Below are 22877 nucleotides of genomic sequence, written 5' to 3'. Positions count from 1 at the left end.
TGAAGTGGAGGGTGAGGTGAGGTGAGGGGGGGGGGGGGGGGTGTTCAGCTGCAACTTCCTCTTCACGTGTGACTAAGTTCTTATCCACTGCCCCTTAAACTGCTCTTCACGATGATTGGACAGTTTTTAAATACCTTAAAACAAATAATGTTCGGAGGTGTGGCAGCCGGCTCGACGTGACTCAGCTGTTTCCGCCGACATGACTTCGCAGGATCAGCCCGCGCGGATGTGGTTTGATGTTTCTACTACAGCGAAGCGCAGGCTCCTCCCGCCCGCCAGCGTCACGCATTCAAACGGAGGCGAGAAGGAGGAGAGTCGGTGGTGTTCAGTCGGAGCTGAGGCACAGACAGGAGCGCACGGCGGAGGACGCACACACACAGACACACACACACGGAGAGAGAGAGAGAGGAGCTGCTGGATCCGTCACTGGGGCTTTTTTATCCACTTTGCATGAGCGTCCCGAGGATCTAAAGATGTGGACCGAAGTCGGGAAGCTTGTGCTTTTCCATTTGCTGCTCACGGAGCTCCACTGCGCTAAAGGTAAGACACCGGAGCGGCCACCGGAGCGGCGGCTGCTGGGGGGGGTTTGTTTGTGTTTGCCGCGGACACGGAGACGCTTCTAGGGGGGTGGAGGGGAGGGATGGTACCCGGCGGAGGGACGCGTCTCCCCGATGTGCTCCTTCGACTCGTGCCGGTGCCCTGATCGCACCAGTGGAGGAGGGGGGAGCCGCTTGAGTCCGGGTCGTGGAGGATGTCACCGCGGACACAAGGTGACAACATGCGGAAGAAAGGGTCGCGAACCAACACGTGTCTGATGCCAGTAGGCTGATGCGTAAAAAGCGGCTCGTTTGTGGTTATCATCATCATCATCATCTTCATCATTATCATCAGCTGCAGTTTAACAAGCATTAAACTGAGCGGCATGTGCCAACAGGACACAGGCAGCCATGCTTAAAGCCACCACACATCCACTGAGCATAATCATAAAGGATAAGATACAAGAGTTGAAGTCATTATTGATTTGGATTTGAGAAAACACCTGCAGGGACCAGTTGTTAGACCAATTCAAAGACCCAAATCTAAGAGGAAATGATTGCAAACATCAGTGTCCTGGTCAGATTGTGATCTTTGTCTGTGTTGTATTGAAATCTGGAGATTGATGCAACATAGAACCTCCAAACCTGCACAATTGAAGAACCCTCCAGTGTAAACAGTTTGTGGCCAGGTCCTGTTTTTGCTTAATAGTCTATATAGCCCCTCTATATCCTCTCAACTCTCACATCCTCTTCTTCTGATGTTTATATTTATCCACCCATACTGATTATTTGTTGTGCTCTGGCCACGCAGGAACTCATACGGAGTCGGAGTGTGAAACCGGTCAGTTCCAGTGCAAGAACGGCCGCTGCATCCCGACCCTGTGGAGATGTGACGATGACGACGACTGCTCGGACAACAGCGACGAGGAGAACTGTCGTAAGTGACCTCTACTCTCTACTCTCTACTCTCTGCTCTCTACTCGCTTCCCTGTGGACCTTTGTTGTGATGGAACTCCCATCAGGTTACAAAGCGGAGTCTCTGACTAGGATAAGGAATCCCTAAACGTGAATTTGTGGCCAGGGATTTGGCGTTGTGCTGTTGGATAGGAGCTGGTGCATAACTGGATATATCCTGTGTTGTAACTTTTTGAATGAGTTGTGTTAGACTGAGGATTAAGCTCCTTATCCTTTGGCTGTGGGGGGGGGGGGGGGGGGGTGCTGGAAATATCTCACTCTCAGTTGTTAGTCTGCAGATGTCAGCGCAGTGAACTGCTGATCCTGGACCACTGGTCAGGTCACATGGCATCAGGAATTTGACTAATTTCTCACTTATTTCAAGGAGAGCTGCTGCCCTAGCACAATTATTATTATCATTGTTACTATTATTAATATTTCACGTATATATTGCAGTGAGACAGCTCTGTTTTGCTATACTGTCTCATAATGCTCTGGCTATAAGACGGCATTTATGAATTATGTCATATCTGCAATAGGATGATCAAATTGCAGTGTTGTGACATCCCACTGCTGTTAAATGCAACGTGCGCTAATGCAATTGTTGTTGCTCTTTGATATGGCTGTGTGCAAGTTGTGTGCTTTTTCTTGCTGTCGAGGGCGCCTCCGCTTCAGTGGGCACCTGGAGTTTTAAAATCGCAGAATGACATTCCACAATAACAGGCGATCAATTATTGCATTATGCCAACTTTTAAGAATGAGTGACCAAAAACCAGTCATGTGCGTTTCTGGTTGAACTAACCCCCCCCCACCCCCCCCCCCCCCCCCCGCGACTCCGATCCATTCAGGAAGCTGCACCCAGCCGAGTAATTGTCGCTTATAAATTTGTCATGCTACTAATTGCTTGAATGGAGACATTAGCGGTCAATTGATTCATGGCTCCTCATCACTGAAACCCATGATTCTCTCATCTCACATGCTCGGTGCCGCGGTGGCCTCTGATATCTCGGGAGTTCCCTTCACGAATGTCGTGACATTTACGAGCGCGTCTCATTGACCGGAGGAGCCTGATTGGTGTTATTGAACCTTCAGTGGCCGGTGCCTCATGGAAGTGGAAGGAGATTTTAATGAGCTCCCCCTTCACCAGCGCCTGGTATGGTTTACTTTGTTGTTCTGGTTCAGGCGTCGCTCAAAGAAAATAGGGAAACGGTACTTGAGCAACAAGGTGATAGATTCTCCTCCTGCTCGCTCTCCACTCTTTTAGCTGCACATCCTGTAAGCTGCAGATGTGCTTTTGCTTTCCTCTTGGGCTCCTCTCTCAATCTCTTCCCTCCTCTCTCTACCTTTATGTACTTTCCACCTCTTGATCTGCCTCAGGCTACGTTCAAACTCATATGTTATGTTGTAAAAAGCACTTTTTCACGCCCGGAGAACCAAAAAGGAGACATTTTAATCATGCTCCTACTGTCACTTGACCCTTTTACAGGAAGGAAACAAACTGTATCGGCCTGGATTAAATGCAAAACTCCACAGTGTGGACGTAGCCTTTTCCCACTCTGCTCTCTCTTTTCTGTTGGAGCTTCAGTTCTCCGCCTGTGTTGGACATCGAGTGCTTCCTTCTCTAGAGCTGTCTCTCTTCCTCAGCATTGTGGCAGCCACTAAGGGGTCTTCCCCCCCCTCCCCTCATTTTTAAATCTCCCCCTGGGTACCTTGGCAGTGCGAATGCCAGAGAGGCAGTGCCCACTCCTCTTACGCCCACAAAGAGCATCAGCTGACAGGTTGGTTGGAGATAAATCCAACAGCGTGACTCTGGTTGCCGGAGCGCTGCTCAGTGACGGGCAGCGTGCCAGCCCTTCCAGCAGATGCCAGCACTACCTCGGTGCCCCCGCCCCCAAAAACCCAATATCATCAGCAGAGCTCAGAGGTGAGAGGGAGGGAGCTGAGGAGGAGGAGGAGAATGAGGTGGAGAAAAGAATGGACAGATTTGACTTAGGGCAACAGGGGAGCGCAGAGCGGAGCAGAGATCATTAAAATAGAAGCAAAATAATTTGGAAGAATTGGAACAGCAGGGGGGAGAAGAGCTCTCGCATAATAATGAGGGTAAATGATGAAGTTAGGATTTCCTAACTTTCTCTTGGGCTTCATATCGACCTTCAAAAGAAAACTGCAATTACAATAAACTAAGAAATGGAAAAACAACTGTCAAATAATGTACTTGAATTGGGTTATTTACCTTGACAATGATACTGACACAATACAATTAGCATATAGCTGCTAATATATCATTTTTTGTGTCAGATCACTTCTCTGTGGAACTCATAATTAAGGCTGTTTGTTTGAACTTTTCCTGGTTCAGTTAGGTTGGTTTATTGAGCTCAATCAAAGGTTTATTTAGCTGTTTCTGTCCAATTCAAATCCTTAGAATTGTGATTTTCTGCTCAACTTAATGTCCTCGACACTAACCTTAAATTCTTGAGCAGTTTTTGGGGGATTTCAAGTATGCACCTGAAAAGTAGAGCTAAAAAATGACTGCATTCTTGAGTCTTGTTGGTACTTTGACCCAAGTCATCCATCTACAGTGCCTGTTTGTGTTTGTGTTTGTGTTTGTGTGTGTGTGTGTGTGTGTGTGTGTGTGTGTGTGTGTGTGTGTGGGGTCAACAATGTGCACGACTATACATCTGGAATGATTTGATTATACGATACACATCCTGGGCAAGTATAGCAGTTTGTGTGTTTGTGTTTGTGTGTGAGTATGAGCTACAGTATCTGTGCCGTCAGTCCCCCCCCTCACCCTCTTACACATGCAGGTGTCTCACAGCAGAGATCACCTCCACAGCATTCTCCCTGTAGCAGCTGTATTAGATTAAGTCCTGCTAGATTGGGTTGTCTTTTGTGCCCGGTCTCTCGTTTCTTTTCTTTTTTTCATCCTCTCGTCTTCCTCCTCCTCCTCCTCCTCTCCTGCTCCTCTTCTTCATTTTCATCGCGCCTCTTGGTAGATTCCGGTCTTGTTGCCCTGGGAGACGGTAATGTGGTGGTGGTGGTGGGGTTTTTGTGCGGCTGTGTGTGTGTGTGTGTGCGCCGTCTTTGTAGCGATCACAACGTTCATGCACATGTGTATCTGAACACATGGAAACTCTCCACCCTGTATGACCTATATTCCAGCTGTGGAATCTACAGAAAAAAAAGGCCTTATCATTTTTACAGCGGATTTAAGTGGATTTAAACATGCCTAATCCAAAGTGCCACTGTAAAACCATCTCCTATCTGGATCTCGTGTTGGCTCTCAGCCGTTCTCCCTCGCTCACATCCCTCTACAATGGTCCCCTCCGAATGGCCTCGGTCAAACTGCAGCATGAAAACACTCATCTGTCAGAATTTCTCCGGGCTTTAATCGATTTGTTTGGGTCAATATGTCCTCATCCGACCCAATTCTCCTTGGTCCGTCAATCGCTGGTGCTACTACCATTAAGAAAACAGCTCGACATCGATAGCCTTCCAGGATTAATCCATTATCGGCAGAGGGGGGGCGGGCAGACTACCAGTGAAAACAAGGGGTGGCTGTTGATTTTGCAACGCGACTTTGACCTTGCACGGCCTAAAGGAGACTGCTGGCTCTAACTTATTTAGTTCAGTTCAAACTACCTGTTAGGAACGTTCTCATATCACAGTTCAACATCCAGCAATGCCAAACATTTCCTGCATTCATTTCTTTCGTGGAATTATCTATTGAATATCTTTTAGATTTTTCATCATCCATTGCTTAAAACAAGTGACATAAAGATCTTGGATGGACTGTGAAACTCTGATCATATCTTCTACACTGTGTCTCTTGGCGGCTGGGGTTGGCTAAAACATGTTTAGCCAAGGGATTGGAACTAAATCCTAAACCCTTTATGAACCGAGAAAACCAAGTGTTTCACAACAGTTACAGACCAGGGGATAGAAAGGGAATATATAGGGGTGGGAAAAGAGTTGTGTGTGTGTGTGTGTGTGCGCGTGTGTGTGTGTGTGTGTGTGTGTGTCACAGCAGGACAATGAGTCTGAGCAGGTCTGAGAAGGAGAGCGTCTCCTCTGCAGTCTGAGACCAGCTTCCCATAGGGGAGACATCACAACACATTTCACGCCACTGCTGTGTGTGGGTGTGTGTGTGTGTGTGTGTGGGTCTGTCTGTGTGGGTGGGTTTGTGTGTGTGCACACAACACACTCACACATGACACTGTAATAAGAGACTGCAGAGAAGCGCTTCAGGCATAAAAGGCATTGTACTGATAGGCTCAGAAACACAGTCTGGTCACCTGCTGACACCCCCTCCCCTCTCCACACACACACACACACACACACACACACACACACACACACACACACACACACACACACACGTATTGTAGCACAGTTGAGGTCACACATTTAATGGGAGTATGAGGTCAAGGGGACCACCAGCTTTCTCAATTACACACCAACGCACACAAATGAGGATGCAGGAGCAGGACTCTGTGGCACCGCTCGCATAAATTAACATAAAACAGATGCAATGCTTCTGAAGGGACAACATACACACATGCAAAGATCTGAAGTGAGGGTCAACGTTACATTCATCATATTAGTGCTTGGTCCAGAGAAAGAGAACCACTGCTGTGCTCTGTGGCTATTGAAGCACCATGGGTTCCTATTTGTATGTGCATATGCTTTGTCTGGTTGCCTTTGTATGTGAGGTTGTAATTCCCAGTCTCTAATGGGGACCATGAAGAACCCTTAAAAACACCATATCTGTTTCCCCAATAGATCATATTATTGAGTAGCCAATGCTTAAAGGGATAGTTCAGTTTTAGAAACACTACACTATGTCTGATTATTTCCAAACTCAGAAATGAGAACGTCTGGCAGCTCTGTAGCTTAATGATGAGGAGGTACATGGACACAACACTACATTTTTGAGATAGTCAGAGGTCGTCCATCAGGAATATCTCCTGCTGTTTAGGTATTAATACAGACCAATGAATGATAACAACCAAACGACTCCTCTCGGGCCCTGTGTTGGCCTCCTGGTAGTTTAAGGTAACACTACCAGCTGGCCACATCTCCCTCAACTACAATCCACTCCTTGAATATTAAATATTAAACATAATCAAATAGACAAGCTGTCACATGCAGCATTGCTATCCTGACAGCCGACATGCCCAAAATGAACCAGGGGCACCACCCTTGCCAGCCAGTGTATCATGCTCTACAAGCTAACAGTACCTGCTGGTGCTGAATAGGTGTTTGAGTGCAGCGGTGCAAAACAGCAGGAGGGTAATTTTAGCCGAGGTCAGTGCGGGCCTGAGGCGTTTGCTCTCGCTCGCTCCCTCTCTCTTTTCCCACCTCTTCCCGCTGGTGAAAGTTTAGCGGTCTGACTTGCTCAGTTTTGAGCAGCACTACTTCTGCCTCCTACACCTGTCACTCAGGTTTGCCTGGAACAGATGTCTTTGAGTTGAAGTGAAGGGCAGCGGGAGGAAATGCATCGAAACCTCCGAGGAGGAAGCAGTTTGGCTGCATCCACAGACCCAGGTTCAGTTTTAACAGGCATCACTGTTGCTGTGTTTATGACAGATGTCAAAATAGTCTGGAGTTTGAATGTTACACCGGTTTTAACTGCTATGTTACTCATCCTGGGAATGTACATTAATTATCGAGAAGTATTTTGCACCATTTCGGTTTGCACTACTCTCATCCAATGTGCCCTTTGACTGTGTACTTTGGTTGTGTTCATTCTCTTGTGAGTACTTAATATGTTGTGTACTTCGTCATGTTATGTCTACTTATATGTTAACACCAGTGATTAGGGAGAAATGGCATTTTAATCCCGTCTATGTCGTGAACATAGGGCGGAATCTCCAGGAATGCGTTGTGGTCTGAATGTGCAGGAAGTAATTGAGATTCTTGGAAATGATGACACAGTGGCTCTGAGTCGCTTCCCTGTTTGGATCCTGGACAGCTAGGTGTGAATGCAAAGTGTTTTTAAAACCCGTCTTTCAACCAACTACAAAGTAGACAATCTGCTTCCTGCACACCCACACACACAGACACACACACACACACACAGACACACACGCCCTGTGTACGCATATGGACAGAGATTGTTTTAGCTTCAAATTAAATGAAGGATGTCGCATTTGTGTGTGTGTGTGTGTGTGTGTGTGTGAGAGAGAGAAAGAGACCGTGTGTGCTGTCCATCTACACACTTATAATCCAATTAGTGAGCGTCTCAGAGGGTGAGACCACACTATGAGAAATGTGTGGCCAGTGAAAGCAAAGAGAGGAAGAACTAGTGAGTTTCTTTCAGTCTGAGGACCAATTACTCTCTCTGTTAATGTCCATCTCCTCCTATTGTGTATTTAAAATAAGGGCATATATTCATGAACTTCAGGGCTTCACAATGTAACCAAAATATTTGTATCCGACCCGGTTTTTTGTTTGTGCGAGTTTTTGTGGTCCCATTTGAGCAAACGCATGTTGATCAGGAGGCTGGTTAAGAGCCACTCCAGCACAGGTACTGCATTAGCCTTTGTGGTCGAATAGATCAGGCTGAGGCCTCCCTCACCTGCACTTTAATCATCCAAAACTAAAGAGGTCTAAGCAGGTTATCCGCTTCCACCCCAACCTGTTTGGAGAGCCAATCTAAACCGCCCAGCTCACAAACAAACAGGTGAATATAAATCATAGTCTGGGTGCAGAGAGACGTTTGATTCATTGAGGAGTCCAGATACAGATTTCTGAGGACCTGCACCCTCTGATGTGTGTTTGAGATAAAGAGAGAGGGAGTGATAGAGAAAGGCAACGATGAAAGATCATGATGAGTGTAGCCTGTTGCATTCATGTAATGGTTCTCAAAGTTATTTATAACAGGCCGCTTTGTCACTTTCTGACCCATGAAGAGGAGGGTGGATGAGATGGAGACAACTGATGAGAGTGCAGGTGCATGCAGGGATAGAATGTGAGATGACTCTGTGATAGTAACAGACCCACAGAGAGTGAATCACCAGACTGTGCACTTCCCCTCGCCTCTACTGGGCTTCATTATTTTGTTAACTCAGTGTCTAGCGTCCACGGTGCTGCTGTTTTGGGTCACTGCTCGGATCAGCGTCATTTCCAGACAGAAAACCTTCAGATAAAACCACTGGTTGTTTCCTCCCAGACCCACTTAGCCACTAACATGGCAAACACAGTAGAACAAGCCAAATATTAACCTTAAGAGTTGGTAAAGACCAAAACCTGATAAAGGAGAGTTGATAAAAAACATTTAGAACGCTTCCTTGTCTGGTGGATCTGCACAATACAAGCTACTGTTGTCCAGGATGGTTGCATATCAATTTGATATGGTCATATAACACCATTGTTATGTTTACAGCTCTCTGTGCCGCCTGACCACAGAATTTATAGTCTGTAATATTCCTTTTCATAAAGTCTACCATACTTCTTAACACTCATAAAGCCTGATTAATTGCTTTCAACTGCCCCTAAATAATAACTGTAGAAGCAAACACGCACTCTTTCATGAAGTGGCTGCGGTGACACCTGTGTTATTCTGTGTCTGAGAATAACATTGAAACTAGTGAAGAAGCTCTTCCTCACCGCAGCAGGCCCCCAGCTGACAGATGGCCACGGCCACGGCAGCTCAGTCCTGGTGCCACAGACAGTCCAGGGTGCTTTTTGTGTTCACCTGTGGGGATATGTAGTTGACCGTGAACATAACCTAACTGCCTCAAACTTCATGAATGCTGCAGAAAAGAAAATGACACAATTAAAAGACCCTGAAACATGTGAACTAAAGAGGTAGTAACACAGGAAGTGTGTGAAAGTGATCCTTTGGTATCTATCTCTGAGTTATGAGTGCTCCCCTTATATAAAAGTCATGTTTTAGGATGATCGTGCCACCGTCAAGCGTTTAAAGCAAAGTGCACGTGTGAGTGCACGTTCACGTTGGACCGTTTGTGATGCTGCTCTTCTAAAAAAAAACTAAAACTTCTTTAAATCATGTGTTTGTTTCTGTAGTTTGTTAATTCCTCTTTAGCTTCTTCCCTGTTTACATTATCTCTCTTCCTTCCTGTGCACAGCCTTCTCCCCCCCCCCCCACGTCTGTCAGAATTAGCGTTTCCAGGTGCCGTCTTGTCTGCTCTGGTGTAAAGTCACTTATTGTTCAAAGTCAAACCCTGATAATACCACAATCCTATTTACCCTGCCCTGTGGTTGTGTGTGTGTGTGTGTGTGTATGTGTGTGTTCAGGTACACTCTTACGTGTCCCTTTGTGCTTGTGTTGTTGTGTTGTGCTGTTGTTGTTGTTATCCACCCCCCCCTCTCCCCAACCCGGCTGTGTCTGACAGGGTATCATGGCATTAATCCCCCGGCTCAGATTAACCGAACGTCTTCATGTGTCTCAGTTTTTTCTTTATTATTTACATTCGCTGTAATCCTGTTTTTCACCTTGCGCTCCATCGCCTGGTCTCTGCAGCCGGGGAGCGGCGTATGAAATGACAACGAGGGATGCTGATGAATAAAACATGGCTGCTAATACCAGTGTGCTGTGCTAACGCTGAGACGGGGCCCCGGAGTGCTGCGTGTCAAAAGTTTGCATGAGAAGTTCTACATGAAAGTTACAAAGTGGAGGAGAGAGGCTTTGGTCTGATATCACCTCACATTAGTGTACTCTTCTTACTGTCTCTCATTCTTTCTCTTGCGTCGTTTCTTTAAACTATTCACTTTCTTTCACAGAAGAGCAAAGACGAATGAAAGGCTATTCACTCTCCTCTCCTCTTTTTACGTTGTCTATCGTTTTTTCTTCTGTCTGCGACTGAACAGTTGGTTTGTTCAGTTTGATTCATTACGTCTCAGTGTTTCTTCTCAAATAAAAAAGGACATTTTCCACATTGTGTAGCGGGTGAGGCAGGAAATCCATTTGGTGTGAATTTGTGCGCGTTGCAGAGAGATTTTGTGTCTTTTTGTGTGTTTGTTCTCCGATGGGTTGAAGGTAGATATTTTGACCTGCTGAGAGGAGGCAGATGGAAAGAGTCTTTTTGAAGGCGTCAAAAAAACAAAAGCGCTCTCAGGATAATATGTGTAGACTCAAAGCTTAGCATGATATCTCTGTATCGTGAGCCAGCAGAGAACAGTCACCGCTTCACAGGCTAAAAATACAAACCAGTACTAAAGACTGAGCTGGTGGAGGTTATATAAATCTAATGTTCTGAGGCTGAATTCAGTTTAACGATTCAAATTATTGTAAGATGAAGAATTTGTGGTTTTTAAAAGACAATAATTTCACTCATCATCAAGTAAATATAAGTTTGTAACTAAGGATGTTAATCAATAACCGCTAACTGACAATAAGAATTCTGACTGATTGGTTAATCTTAGCAGGTATCCTCCTCTGTTGGTTCACATCTCACACACTGTGCACCAGGGAGTGCACATGAGAACCTGTCTGCTGAGGACTGAGTAGGCGTGGCCTGATAATGAGGGTTGATTACTGTGATTGCCCTTTGTTTGTTTGTGTGTTTGTGTGTATGTGTGTGTGTGTGTTTTGTGTGAGCATAGCAGCGCTGCAGGTGTGTGATCACTGAATCCTCATGTTCTATATGCCACATATGCAAATATAACTCATAAAAAAACCTATGCATTGGTATCTTGTAATGCGTATTTTAGATAATGTAACATTTTAATATCATTGGTTACAAAAAAGATTCAAAAGGTAGGACAGTGTCATCTTTATATACACTTTTATTGAAGCTGCGACAATTACTTGAATTCGTAGGGCTTTTATTTTGAAATTACACCTGGTCAAAGCAAAAGAGAAACAGAAAGAGATGTATAGATTTTTTAAAATCACTAATTGACAGGCTTGGAGTGACAGCTCCTGAAAATATAGTCAAGGATTAGAGTTCCCTAATTAAAGATAATGAAACAAACATCCAGAACAACTAGAGGATTGACAACTTTAAATGACGACTGGTTTCATCCTACACCTTTCTCACTTCTCTCTCTCTCTCTCTCTCTCTCTCTCTCTCTCTCTCTCCTTCTCAGTGTCCTGTTCCTTCCATCTGGCTTTTGAACGAAGCTGTTTACGTAGATTACACACACCGGCGACTATCTCTCTTCACGCACACGCCTCGACGGCTCCTAAGTCTGGGACCGGGTCTTTATAGCTTGAGGGGATTGTGCTTGTCAATCGTTGCAGGGATGTTGTGGTGAGGTGGTGGCCGGGGGGGAGGATGATGAGGAGGGGTGGGCGGGGGGTATTATTTGATGATACAGCTTGTGCTCGGTAATACCAGCTATCAAAAATAAAAGTGTTGTGACACAGTGCTAATGTAAGACTTCCCCTGCAGCTTGCTTTTTTTTTATTATCACAGCACCCTGACACTGCCCAGGCTTTACTGGTGAGCCACACTTTCCACTGCTGATGGAGAAGAAATGACACATCTCTTGTTCGGATTATGTCTCTGAAAAGTCCTGATAAAAAGACTCTCGTCCTGCAGTGTTGATGTGTGGTGCATGCATCTATGAGGATGCATTGATGTGCAAAGTGCACTTCAGGTATCGGGGATTTGCGATGCTTTCAATTCTGAAGATGCTACGTTGAGAGGAGAAAGAAAAAGGAGATTCTATGTTTTTTACATCCAAGTGAGATTCTTTTTTTAACCATATCTCCTCATCCTCTGGCTCCATCGACACCTTTTTCCTCGGCCCCTTCTGTCTTTCTTCTTTCCTGGCATGTTTACCCAGTGTGTTTTTAACCAATGACGACTCCGTACCCCTGTGCCCTTCACTCTCCACCCCCCCTCACCCTACTATGCATCATTGGAGGCTGCGCTTGAATGTTTTGGAAGCAGGGTGACACCTTCTCAATGGTGCCTCAGAGGCCCCCGTTAAAAACACACACACACACACACACACACACACACACACACACACACACACACACACATACACATACACATACACACACACCACCCTAAACAAAGGGGGCATTGACATTTGGTTTTGTGCGTGTGAGCATAATGAATAGGGTTGTGACCTTGCATCAAACATCTGCATTATCACGTTGGGCTCATTGATATCTGCAAGAAATTTCATACACACTTATTTCACTGTGTAAACAAGTCTCTACGCACAGTTTCCATGTTTGCCTGGAATTTAATTTAATTTAATTTAATTGTTAATTCTGACACCAGCTTAGATATTTGAGGCTTTATTCCAGAAAATACAAGGTCATGCATCTGCGAGCACGCAAATCTATGTACTGATCCAATACCTTATCTTTTCAAGTCATTTTAAGTTAGTTATTCTTTTTCAGTTATTACTGTGAAGCTTGATGATGAAAGACCTTCTATGTTATTCATTCTCTTTTTTGCTTTTTTAAAGACATTTAACACAACATTGATAGCAGTCATCCCTTCCACACAGGGTTAGTATACATTCGTTATTTAATTTGTAAATGATATTGGATCTGTATCAGACTCAGTAACAGGGAGCAAAGAAATCCAAACATCTCTATTGTTTGTGCTCATACTCCCTCCTCTCTCTCTCAGCTTACACACGCATGTATATATATATGCACCTCGGCTTTTTAGGCTGGAGAATGAATTCTGTGACCTTTTCTTTGACGTCTTCATAGCAGAATAACCTGCTCTGTACTGAAGTGATTTACCTTTTGTTTCTTGATGTTGTCTGATGTCGGCTGCGCGGCCCCGGCTCGCTGATGCGGAGCTCCCGCTCGAAATATTGATTCATACCTTGAAGTGCGCTTCGCTCCTCGTTGTGATGTATGAACTTTCCTTTTATGTGCATGGATCACATTTTAGAGGGTTTTCAAAGGTTCAGCGCTGATGACTGATTGTGCCCCATTTTCTCCATTTTACCAGTTAGTCTCTTTGGCGTTCTGCCTCATTCTGTCACTTTAGGGTCTGTATCCACCTCAGTTTCTCCCAAACAGCAGCTTTAGAAACCCTCTGAGCTGAAGAAGGGATATTTTCTCTTATTCTTCAAGTAGCCATGTGTTTTGAGGCTGAGTTAGAACCATGAATTTAACTTTATTTTGTCTGAAACCCTGTTGTATTCATCACATGCCAGGAAAGCTTTTTAATAAATAAAGAGTACTAAAAATAGTAAGATGACTCTGTTTAGCCAGAGTTGATGGTATAGTGAAGGGGGCGAATCCCTGGCTGCTGTGGCCCATCTGTAAATGTTTATGCCTTGGTGCTCATGAATTTCCAATTTGCAGTGGCTGCTGCGCTCAGGTGCAACCACCACTAAATCCCTTAGCGATATTTAAATAGACAACATTTAATCTCCCACGAGTAGACATTTAAAAGAAGCTAATATCCAAGTACCTTTCAAAGATACAAACCAGAATGATAAGAGTCTGATGAAAGTGGCTGTGGCCTCTGAGGTGGCCTCGCAGATCTGAGACCTTCGTTCAGATAAAATATAACCGATTCACATATATTAAAGCAGATAACAGACATTTTTTTGGTTGATTTTTATTTCTTGTCCAACAGAGTATTTCCTCTCCAATCTAATGTTTCTATCAAATACATATTTAACCTTTGAGGTTTGTCAATAAGTGTTAAAGAAAGTTCAATATATTAGAAAAAACAACATTACCTTTGCAATCTTGAAAAGGAAAACATCTTCTTCTCGTACCTCGAGCTCACAAAATGTAAAAAGGCCCAAACTGGTTCCTTAAATTATGGTTATTAAATCATGACACATCTGCCACACACCCACAAACATCCACGTGAGTCATGGAGGAGGCCCAGTGACCCAGTTGTGAAAGAAAGCAGCAGTAAAGTGAACTGGCCCGTGGTGTTTTCACTGTTATGTTCACGTCTCCATTGGCTTTATTCCACCTTTAATGGCTCCGACTCAGCTGCTCTGGTCCAGTCTTCTGTGTGATGATGCTTCCAGAAAGGATAATTAAACCCCATCACTATTTCTATTTGTTAAGCTTTTAAAAGTGCTTTACATAATATATAAAAGGCATCATAACAAATTGTAGAAGCAACATTATAAATAACAAGTTAAAAAGTACCTAAATACAGAATAAAGCAATAAAAAAAAGTGGAAATAAAAGGAACGTTTTCAGAGGAGGTGTAAACGTCTGAGAACTGCAGTGATATGAGTTAATCCCTCACTCTGTATCTACGCTGGGGTTCATGACTTTAAAGGACTGGACTCTTAACTCAACTAATGTTTTTCTCCAGCGTGGACCTCCCTGTGCTCCCCAAACAGCAGAAGTGAAAAGCTATATGTAAGGTAAAAGACAATATCCTCTTTCTTAAAGTTATTGATTCCCCTCGACTCTGAAAGGAAGAAGTGTGCGAAGGTGAATCGCAATCCGAGCAGCCGAGCAGTGTTTCCTCCGATGCCCTCAAGTCATGTTTTCCCCACATCCACATGCTTTTTGAATTGAGGGTTGACTTTTGTGACCAGTTCAGACACAACCTCTTCTGTCAATAGGAGGATAATGGTGAAAATTAGTGTCACTAATAGCATGAGCCAAGTTTTCTGCCACAGTCCTGCTATATTAATCGCTATTTGACATTGCCCCCCCTATCAAGTGTCTTCTCTGTCCTTTGACATAACTCTGCAGGAGTTTAAATCTCAATGTAGCTGCTGAATAATTGTCATTTCATTACTGTTTGCCTTATGGTTCCACCTGCGCTGGGCCGAGGGAGGTGGAGGCCGTGTCAGGTTTCCTTCTGTAATTAAAAGCTCTTCTAGTTTCCCTAATTAACACTTATTACTTCCTCTGAAAGTCATGAAACCTCGTCCTGTTAGAAGGCCCAGACCTCATTTACCTATAATCAAATGTATAAGAAGCCAGAAAATGAGACTTTAACTCTGCAGGATTGTTAAGACGTGATGCGAGGCCGATTTGCTCTGTGTGTGTGTGTGCGTGTGTGTGTCTGTGTGTGCGTGTGTGCGCCTGCAAGCACGTATATTTTCCCAAGCCTTCAAAGAGCATCAAAAAAAATGTTTGTACTTGTACTTGAGACACATTGATCCATTTCTAATCAAGAGACTCTTGCACTTGCTAGAAAATCCAGGCACAGGTTTTTTTTCCTCTGTGTTCCAAACTTGAAAGGTGGGTTTGAGTCAAAAACAAAAGTTGCATGAAGTCGATTTAACAGAGGCTGAAACAGAGGACACGGAGGGAAAACAAGCGGGGGGGGGGGGGGGGGGGTAGAAACGAGGTCTACCTCTCTGAATACGTGCTGAGGCGATTGATGGAAGGATTGAGAAAGTGTACGGAAAGAGGAGACTATAAGATTTAATGATGGAAGTGCATTTTAAAAGCTTTGCTTACCCTTGAACACTACAGCCATCAATACAAATGCATCTAACGTCAGTACCATAGAGAGCACTTGCTCCATGTCCAATATGCTAACATGGAGAAGACTGAGTTTAAGAACCATAATGTAGCTCTGACTTATTAATGTGTCAGTTTAGTGTAATCATCAGAATTAGGTGTCAAACCATTTTCTCATCTCTATAGTTTGACATGTTAAACATCGATGGCTCTTTCATAACTTGGCAGAGTTATAACTTGCGATTGGCAGAATTCTATAATGTTGATTGGACGAGGCTGTTGTTGACCGTTGGCAGCTGATGTCCGGTCACTTGGCAAAATCTGGACATGCTGCTGAACTAACAGCCACTTCTGTTAGTCGTCTGTTTCCAGATTGTTTCTGCTGTGGACCCTGTGTGTCGGTGAGCTCTATAGGCTGCTCCTGCAGAAAACGATGGATCCCATGGTTTATGTGTGTGTTTGTGTGTTTATGTGTGTAATTCTGTGCTGTTGACCTTAATTCATCACATTAGCACCGAGTCTCCAGAGGGTCCACGGAGATGTGTTCAAAGTTAGCCGCCACTGGCTAATTGATTTCAATGAAAAGCACATTTATACTTCACTTATTAAATTACACGAACATGCAGTTGGGAGTGTTTAGCCTGTATGTGTGTTGTCTCTGTAGGTATGTTTGTGTGTGTGTGTGTCTCTCTCTCTGTAGCGGTGTGTGTGTGTGTGTGTGGAGGGGGGGTGGGGGGGCACAGTGGCAATCTGTGCAATGTTTATTTTTTTAATGAGATCAATGGTTTCCCTTCCTGCATCCCCACACAGTCACTGTCGTAGAAGGTGTGTGTGTGTGTGTGTGTGTTTGTATATAATGCGTAGTTAGTTGTGTGTGTGAAAGTGAAAGTGAAGGGGCTGCAGGGACCTTGGTCTGATAAATCTTTAATCATGTGCATGCTCTCATGTTTCATTTAATTGCCCCCTAAATCCATAAAAGTATGACGGCAATGTGGCTTAGAAACATCGAATTGTGTGTGCGTCAAGTGTGTGTTTATGCGTGTGTGTGTGTGTGTGTGTGTGTTTCTCCTTACAGTAGCGATGTGATTACATTTGTTTTACAGTGCATGTAGGTCACGTGTGTTCTCGTACCTTCTGTCTTGACGGGAGGCATTCCATCTTTCTACCGTGCTCTATATAGTTCTACGCCTGACTGTGTTATGTTCGTCTTTCTTTTGTGATGTACGTTTGAATCATATATTTATTATACATGTGCTGTATATGCCAAGGACCTTTTTCTTTTGCTGTCACACACCAGATGATCTATACTTTCCTGCTGTTGTGTGCACGTGTGTTTTGCATTTTAATGTGTATTCCTGTACTGTATTTCTGTTTTCATGACCTTTTATTATCTATCCTTGTGTTGTTCTTATATATGAATGTGTGTGTGTTTCAAATCTTTTTCACATATACATACACGTACATAGATTATATTTAATGCATAATTTTTTATCTTCTACAATAGAAGCAAAAAATAATCCTGAGTGTTTGGATGTACACATGTGGGAGGGAGGCTGCAGCTCACTGGTTTTTCCTTCATCATGAATTTGTCCTCTCTCTCTCCCTCTGTCTCTTTCCTTTCCCCTTCATTTAAAATCCTTCCCCGTCTTTTCCCCCTGGTGCGTGCTTTTTAATCAACGGCCAGAACTGCATAGGAGGCAAAGTTGTTCATGTGTGGAAGCGTCATGATTGTGCTGTTTCTGTTGGGATAGAGAGAGACGTGGAGCTGGAGACACAGATGTTTAAGTTTGTTTTTAGAGGCTGGAGATGTGTACCTGTGAGCGTGTGCTGTACGTGCTGCTTCTCTCATTCCCAAAAAATCAATGTAACGCTCCTACGGAGATAGAAATAGATCCATTGATCGATGAAAGGGATTAATGGGGATGTTTGCTGCTCTCAGTGATAAACTGTGGGTCTGTCAGCTTCGTTTCCTCGGGTTGGGTGTTGTTGGGTGCTGCTAAACCAGCTAAATAATGGAGATCCAACAGCTAAGAGTGGATGCAATAGCATTACTGCTCTGTGACACTCTACGGTTGATATTCCGGGGCCTCCGGTGTAGAGGGTTGATATCTTGGCCAGGACTCAGTCTTCTGTTTACTGTCCGACTAAGTTCTTTTATCACAGGAGTCAAAAGAAAGCAGTGAGTAGGTAAAGACTAATGCGTGTGGGTTTTTAAATCCCATTAATACAGGTAGTATCAGCTCTTGTTATCTAATACTGCACGACAGAATGCGGCAGGATATCGCCTGATGTCACCGACTAAAATTAGAAGGTTGAATTTATTCCAAAAAATGCTGTAAAGTTAATATACATAAAGCCAAGGACTCTGTGTGTGTCTGCATTTCATTCTGTGATTGTGTGTGTATGCCTGTGACTGCTGCCTACTGTTAGTGTCACCATGATGGAGAGACTATAAATATGTGTGTCGGTTAATGAGTCTGTGTGTGTGTGTGTGTGTCTACATATGCTTCTGAGGTGTCCCAATGATGAAGAGGTCCCTGCCTACTGTGTGGGTATTTGTGTCTTCTTGTGTATGTGTGTGTGTGTGTACGCACATAATGGCGTGTGTTCCCAGAGATGGTCATTAGCTGTGAGGGACTGTAGGGCCCCTGACCCCACAGTCTGAAATGGAAGAGCCTGACCAATTCCTGTTCACCCCACAGACCCCAGCCTTCTGCACTAATGGACTATAGCAGCCATTGATGAGCAAGAGAGACACACAGGGCAAAAAATGGGGGGGAAATACACACACATAAACACACACACCCAGGGAGTTCTCCTTGGCTTTGGACAGTAATACAAATATCCTTGTGTTCACAGTTACACACGTACACATTCACAACATGCCAACAAACAGCTGAATCCACGCTGAAATATTTATATTGACAAACTGTCTCCATTTCCTCTCAGACCGGGCGGAGCGGTCGGTAATCAACTTCCTCTCGGAGCAGAGGTTTTATTGTTTTTGTGATTTTTGACAGCACAGGCTTTTTTTTTTTATTTATATTTTGACGGCTGAATTAACTCAAGTCCTGTAGCCTGTAACAAACAGACCACACAGGTGCACGTGAGTACCGAGGGTAAATCTGAAACACCCTTCATTGCCAGGGCCACTGTGGATTTGTTCAACAGTTTGTTTACTTCTCGCTCTGGTGTCTTGGACTCTGATTCTGTTATCCCTCCATTCTGCCCATATAACTTTGTCGGGTGTTTGCTCAGACAATTCTTCAGCTCCTCTTCTTTACTTCCAGTTCCAGCTTTTCAGCTCTTTTCCTAGTTATAATTTATTTACTTTTGGGTCATTAACTGTTGGATCAGTCTAAAGATGAAGTAATTAATTATAATAAATATGAAAATCGGCTCTTATGTTAAGGTTTAGTTAATCTGTACATTATCAAACCCGAAATACATGAATTTGTCTTTGAATTATTGCCAAATTGGAATTTATTTCACTCCCTAACTTCTGTAACACATAGTAACTTATCTATTTACTTTGGTCTGTAACACTGGGTTTTAGATCACAAAAGCAGAGAAGGATGAATCAGAATGAACAACGGAGAGGCAAACAGAATTTCAAAATTTCAATTTCAGATTTGATGTCTCTTGTAAATTGCTTTCATTCCACTGTTGTTTTTTGAGAAACATACTTATACACTTACACCTAAACTTGTGCACACTGGGTGATGATGATGTGGAGGGAACAGTTTCAGTGTCTCTGTATGATGCTGCCTTGGAAAAAAGGACGATGGATCCAAGAGGCGGATCTTAACATGGGCTGGCTCAGCTGTGTGTGTGTCTGTGTGTGTGTGCGTGTGTGTGTGTCGCTCTTTCTCTCCATGCTTGAGGCTAAAGGGACTGGGAGAGCCAACTTATAATTTGTACTGTATTGGAACTAGTGGAGACTTGAGATGCATGGCCTCCTGTGACCCAGATCCGTTCCTCCTTTCTCCTTCTGCTGCTTCTCGTTGGCACAGTGGCACAAGATCAGAAGGGGAGAGAGAGGAAGAGATGAAAGAAGGAGAGGGAGACGCTGAAAGAGAACGGTCGAGGGAGGAAGGCGAGGGACGGCGCATTGAATCGAAAATAATGAAAAAGAAAGGAAGAGTGGGACCTCATGCATTGTTGAGAGGACATTGTATTTCACCTGATGCACAGGAAAACATCATCTGCATATAAAGAATGTATCCGTAAAGCGAGCGAGGAATCCAGTGAACAAATAAAGGTTCATTTAGGAGGAGAGAACGAAATATAAAGTCCAAAGTGAGCGATGGAGAAATGGGTGGATGAGAAAGAGAAGGAGAATTCAGGTTAAGAGAGAAGTGATGGAGATGAGGCTTCATCAACAGGAGAGAAAGAATACAAATGTTATATAATATCAACTATCACCACAAAACAGCCTCTCTCTGCTTTTCTTCTTCTGCTGTTTGAAAGAGTAGGTTTCCAGCTCACATATTAACTTAACCTAAACTTTGTGTTATAACATGTCCTCACGTCGGTTTTAACTTAACCGCAAGGCTGCTCATGATGTTGAGCCATAGACGTTATATAAAGATTAAGCACTGCCCTCTTAAGAGTCTCTGCTGTCACTCCTGATGTTTGACCCTGTTTTTAAAGAATCAAATTAAGACCAAACTTAATAGAAATTGTGATAAGAATAACCCTAAAATGACAGTTTGGCCCATGTCCAATCTACTAACATGGAGGAGGATTATGACCTATACTGGAGCCAGACACCAGGGGGCGATTGAGGCATCATGAACCCCCCCTCATCCATTCTTTCAGGTTCTCTACTTGAACATGGAAAAATCGATTTCATAGTTATTATTTACGTACTATGAGTCATGTCCTCATTAAGTTTTATTGATCTTTTTTTTTAAGCAAAGACACTACAACTATAAAAAATGATGGACAACTTCCTTCTACAGTTTCTCTTTGCTTATGACAGAACTAACAGTGCCAGGAAGAGAAATTCAAAATGATTTCCACAGTAAATCCCAGACGACGGCTAACTGGAGTGATAAAGAATAAAAGAAAGAAATATACGCCGCACTGATTTGTTCTGTTCTCCGTCGAGGAAAATTATTATTATTATAAGGGGCAGTAAAAAGCAAATTCGAAGCCGAGAGCTATAATAGTTGTTAATTATATATTATGTAATTGTATCCATCTGTAAAAGCAGAGTGCAGCAGCACTGGTGGGAGTGACTCAGCTTTTAGGAAGTGTTATTTGGAAACTGTTGGTGTTGTTGCCCCCTATTCCATCACTTCAGTAAATAAATGAATGTTCACATATTCCTGGTCACTGCAAACCAGCTATAATGTGTTTGAACAACTTCATGAATGCAACACTAAAGTCAATCTGATCATTTCCATCATTTGAACATGCAAAATGTCACGAGTTGTATCTAATTAAAACACTAATTTCAGGCATAACAGTCTTTCAGTTGTTTTCCTACACTCAGCTAGTCTGGTCAATTCAATGTAAATCATTTTACACAGTATCTCAAGGCACTTTACGTAGACGGTCGAGTCATTTGAAATATTATCGTGCTCATAAATTCTGCTAATCGTAGCCGATGTGCTTGGCGGAGATATTGATGAGCAGGACGTTGTAATAAAAGCAGTGTGGCTCACGGTGGCAGCGTGTGTTGTAAATCAGACGACCGGGTTCGAGGCGGCGGCACAACAGCACATATTGACTGACTTTCACAAAATCTCACAGAGGACGACTGCCTGTGTGGCAGGAGCAGCACAGACGAGGGTGTCCACTCGCCTGGTCCTCACCTTCTGTGGCCGCCATCTGCTTCCCCTCCCTCACTCCTGCAATTTCCACTCCAATTTTTATAATTTACACTCATTGTTAATTCTGGCGGCTGTGTTTCAACCCTTATTCACCAAAGCAATTTACATAATATTAAAAACCAATTCTTTGCACAGGCTTCTCGGTTTGCTTTGGCCCACAGTGGCCTGGCTTGGCTCTGGTTTGGTGTCCTAACACCCGGGTGCGTCCTGCCAATGCACTTGCACAGATCTTGAGTCTGTCCAGTTGATAAGCAACCCTGCCCCCCCACACCCCTTTCTCATCCATCCCAAACATTTCTTGGGAGGTGTGAAGGTTATCGCATCCAAAAGTGACTTTCTACCACCCCCCACATGTGAGCTGCTACTACAGGGGCCCATCTGTCACATGGAAACGGAGCGGCATTCACACACAGATACTTCGGAACACACACACACACACAGACACACACAGCGTCGTGCTGAGGTAGGGGAAATGGCTGATTATCCCTTGTGTGAGTGTGAGTGTGTATGCAGTGAAGCAATGTGAGGGCAGAGCGTGCAGCTGAGTCCTCTCGCTTTGTCTGAACTAGAATAGCAACTGTCGCCAGATACACACATATACTGTCATACAGTATATTCACCAATATGAACAATTAAGGTTTTCTTGTGGAAAAAGGACAGTAAACGTAAACACAAGCACATTTTATCCACACACACACACAGCTTTTATTTGTTTGTGTAAATCTGAGGGGTTTTCTGCTGTGTGCGCTCTTGTTGTTGGTTTGTACTTGTGGTCTCTTATTACCGATTGGACAGGATTTCACTGAGCCTTCTAGGATTTGTCCGCCCCTTTATCTTAATGTGTACTTACTCTCCCTCAGTGTGATGACCAGCTACAGTCCTCGCAAGTATAGTACAAAGCTGTGTTAATGGGGACCTGGAGTAGAGCTGTTGAAATATGAGTTCAATCAAATTTGACATTTGTTCAATCCCCCCCCCCCCCTCCCATCTCCTTGACAGGTGTATAATATTAATCGGGTAAGATATCAAGATGAGCTCAGCGTCCTCTTAGCGACTGTGTTACACAGTGTCAGTGCACGTACACTCGCTCACACTGGAGCCAGCAGCCCATGTATGCCATTATTAAAAGTCCACTGTCCTCCATCTAAACAGGTCCGAACCTGAATTATACTGCTGATGAGAAAACACACTCATGCTTCA

The 22877-nt window shown here is 43.9% G+C and overlaps 1 protein-coding gene across 1 annotated transcript in view; it reads left to right on the top strand.

The window, feature by feature from the left end:
• Positions 1–315: 315 nt before the first annotated feature.
• Positions 316–22877, top strand: part of lrp8 (low density lipoprotein receptor-related protein 8, apolipoprotein e receptor) — a 148174-nt gene continuing 125612 nt past the window's right edge. The window contains 2 exon segments of the mRNA XM_053430020.1: positions 316–540; positions 1348–1473. Of these exon segments, the coding sequence (XP_053285995.1) occupies positions 474–540; positions 1348–1473 (193 nt within the window). The 5' untranslated portion in view covers positions 316–473.

The sequence above is a fragment of the Pleuronectes platessa genome, chromosome 9, assembly GCF_947347685.1.
Source record: "Pleuronectes platessa chromosome 9, fPlePla1.1, whole genome shotgun sequence".
Classification (NCBI taxonomy): Eukaryota; Metazoa; Chordata; class Actinopteri; order Pleuronectiformes; family Pleuronectidae; genus Pleuronectes; species Pleuronectes platessa.
Note: the sequence above shows the minus strand (reverse complement) of the source record. Positions and strands in the feature narration are given on the sequence as shown.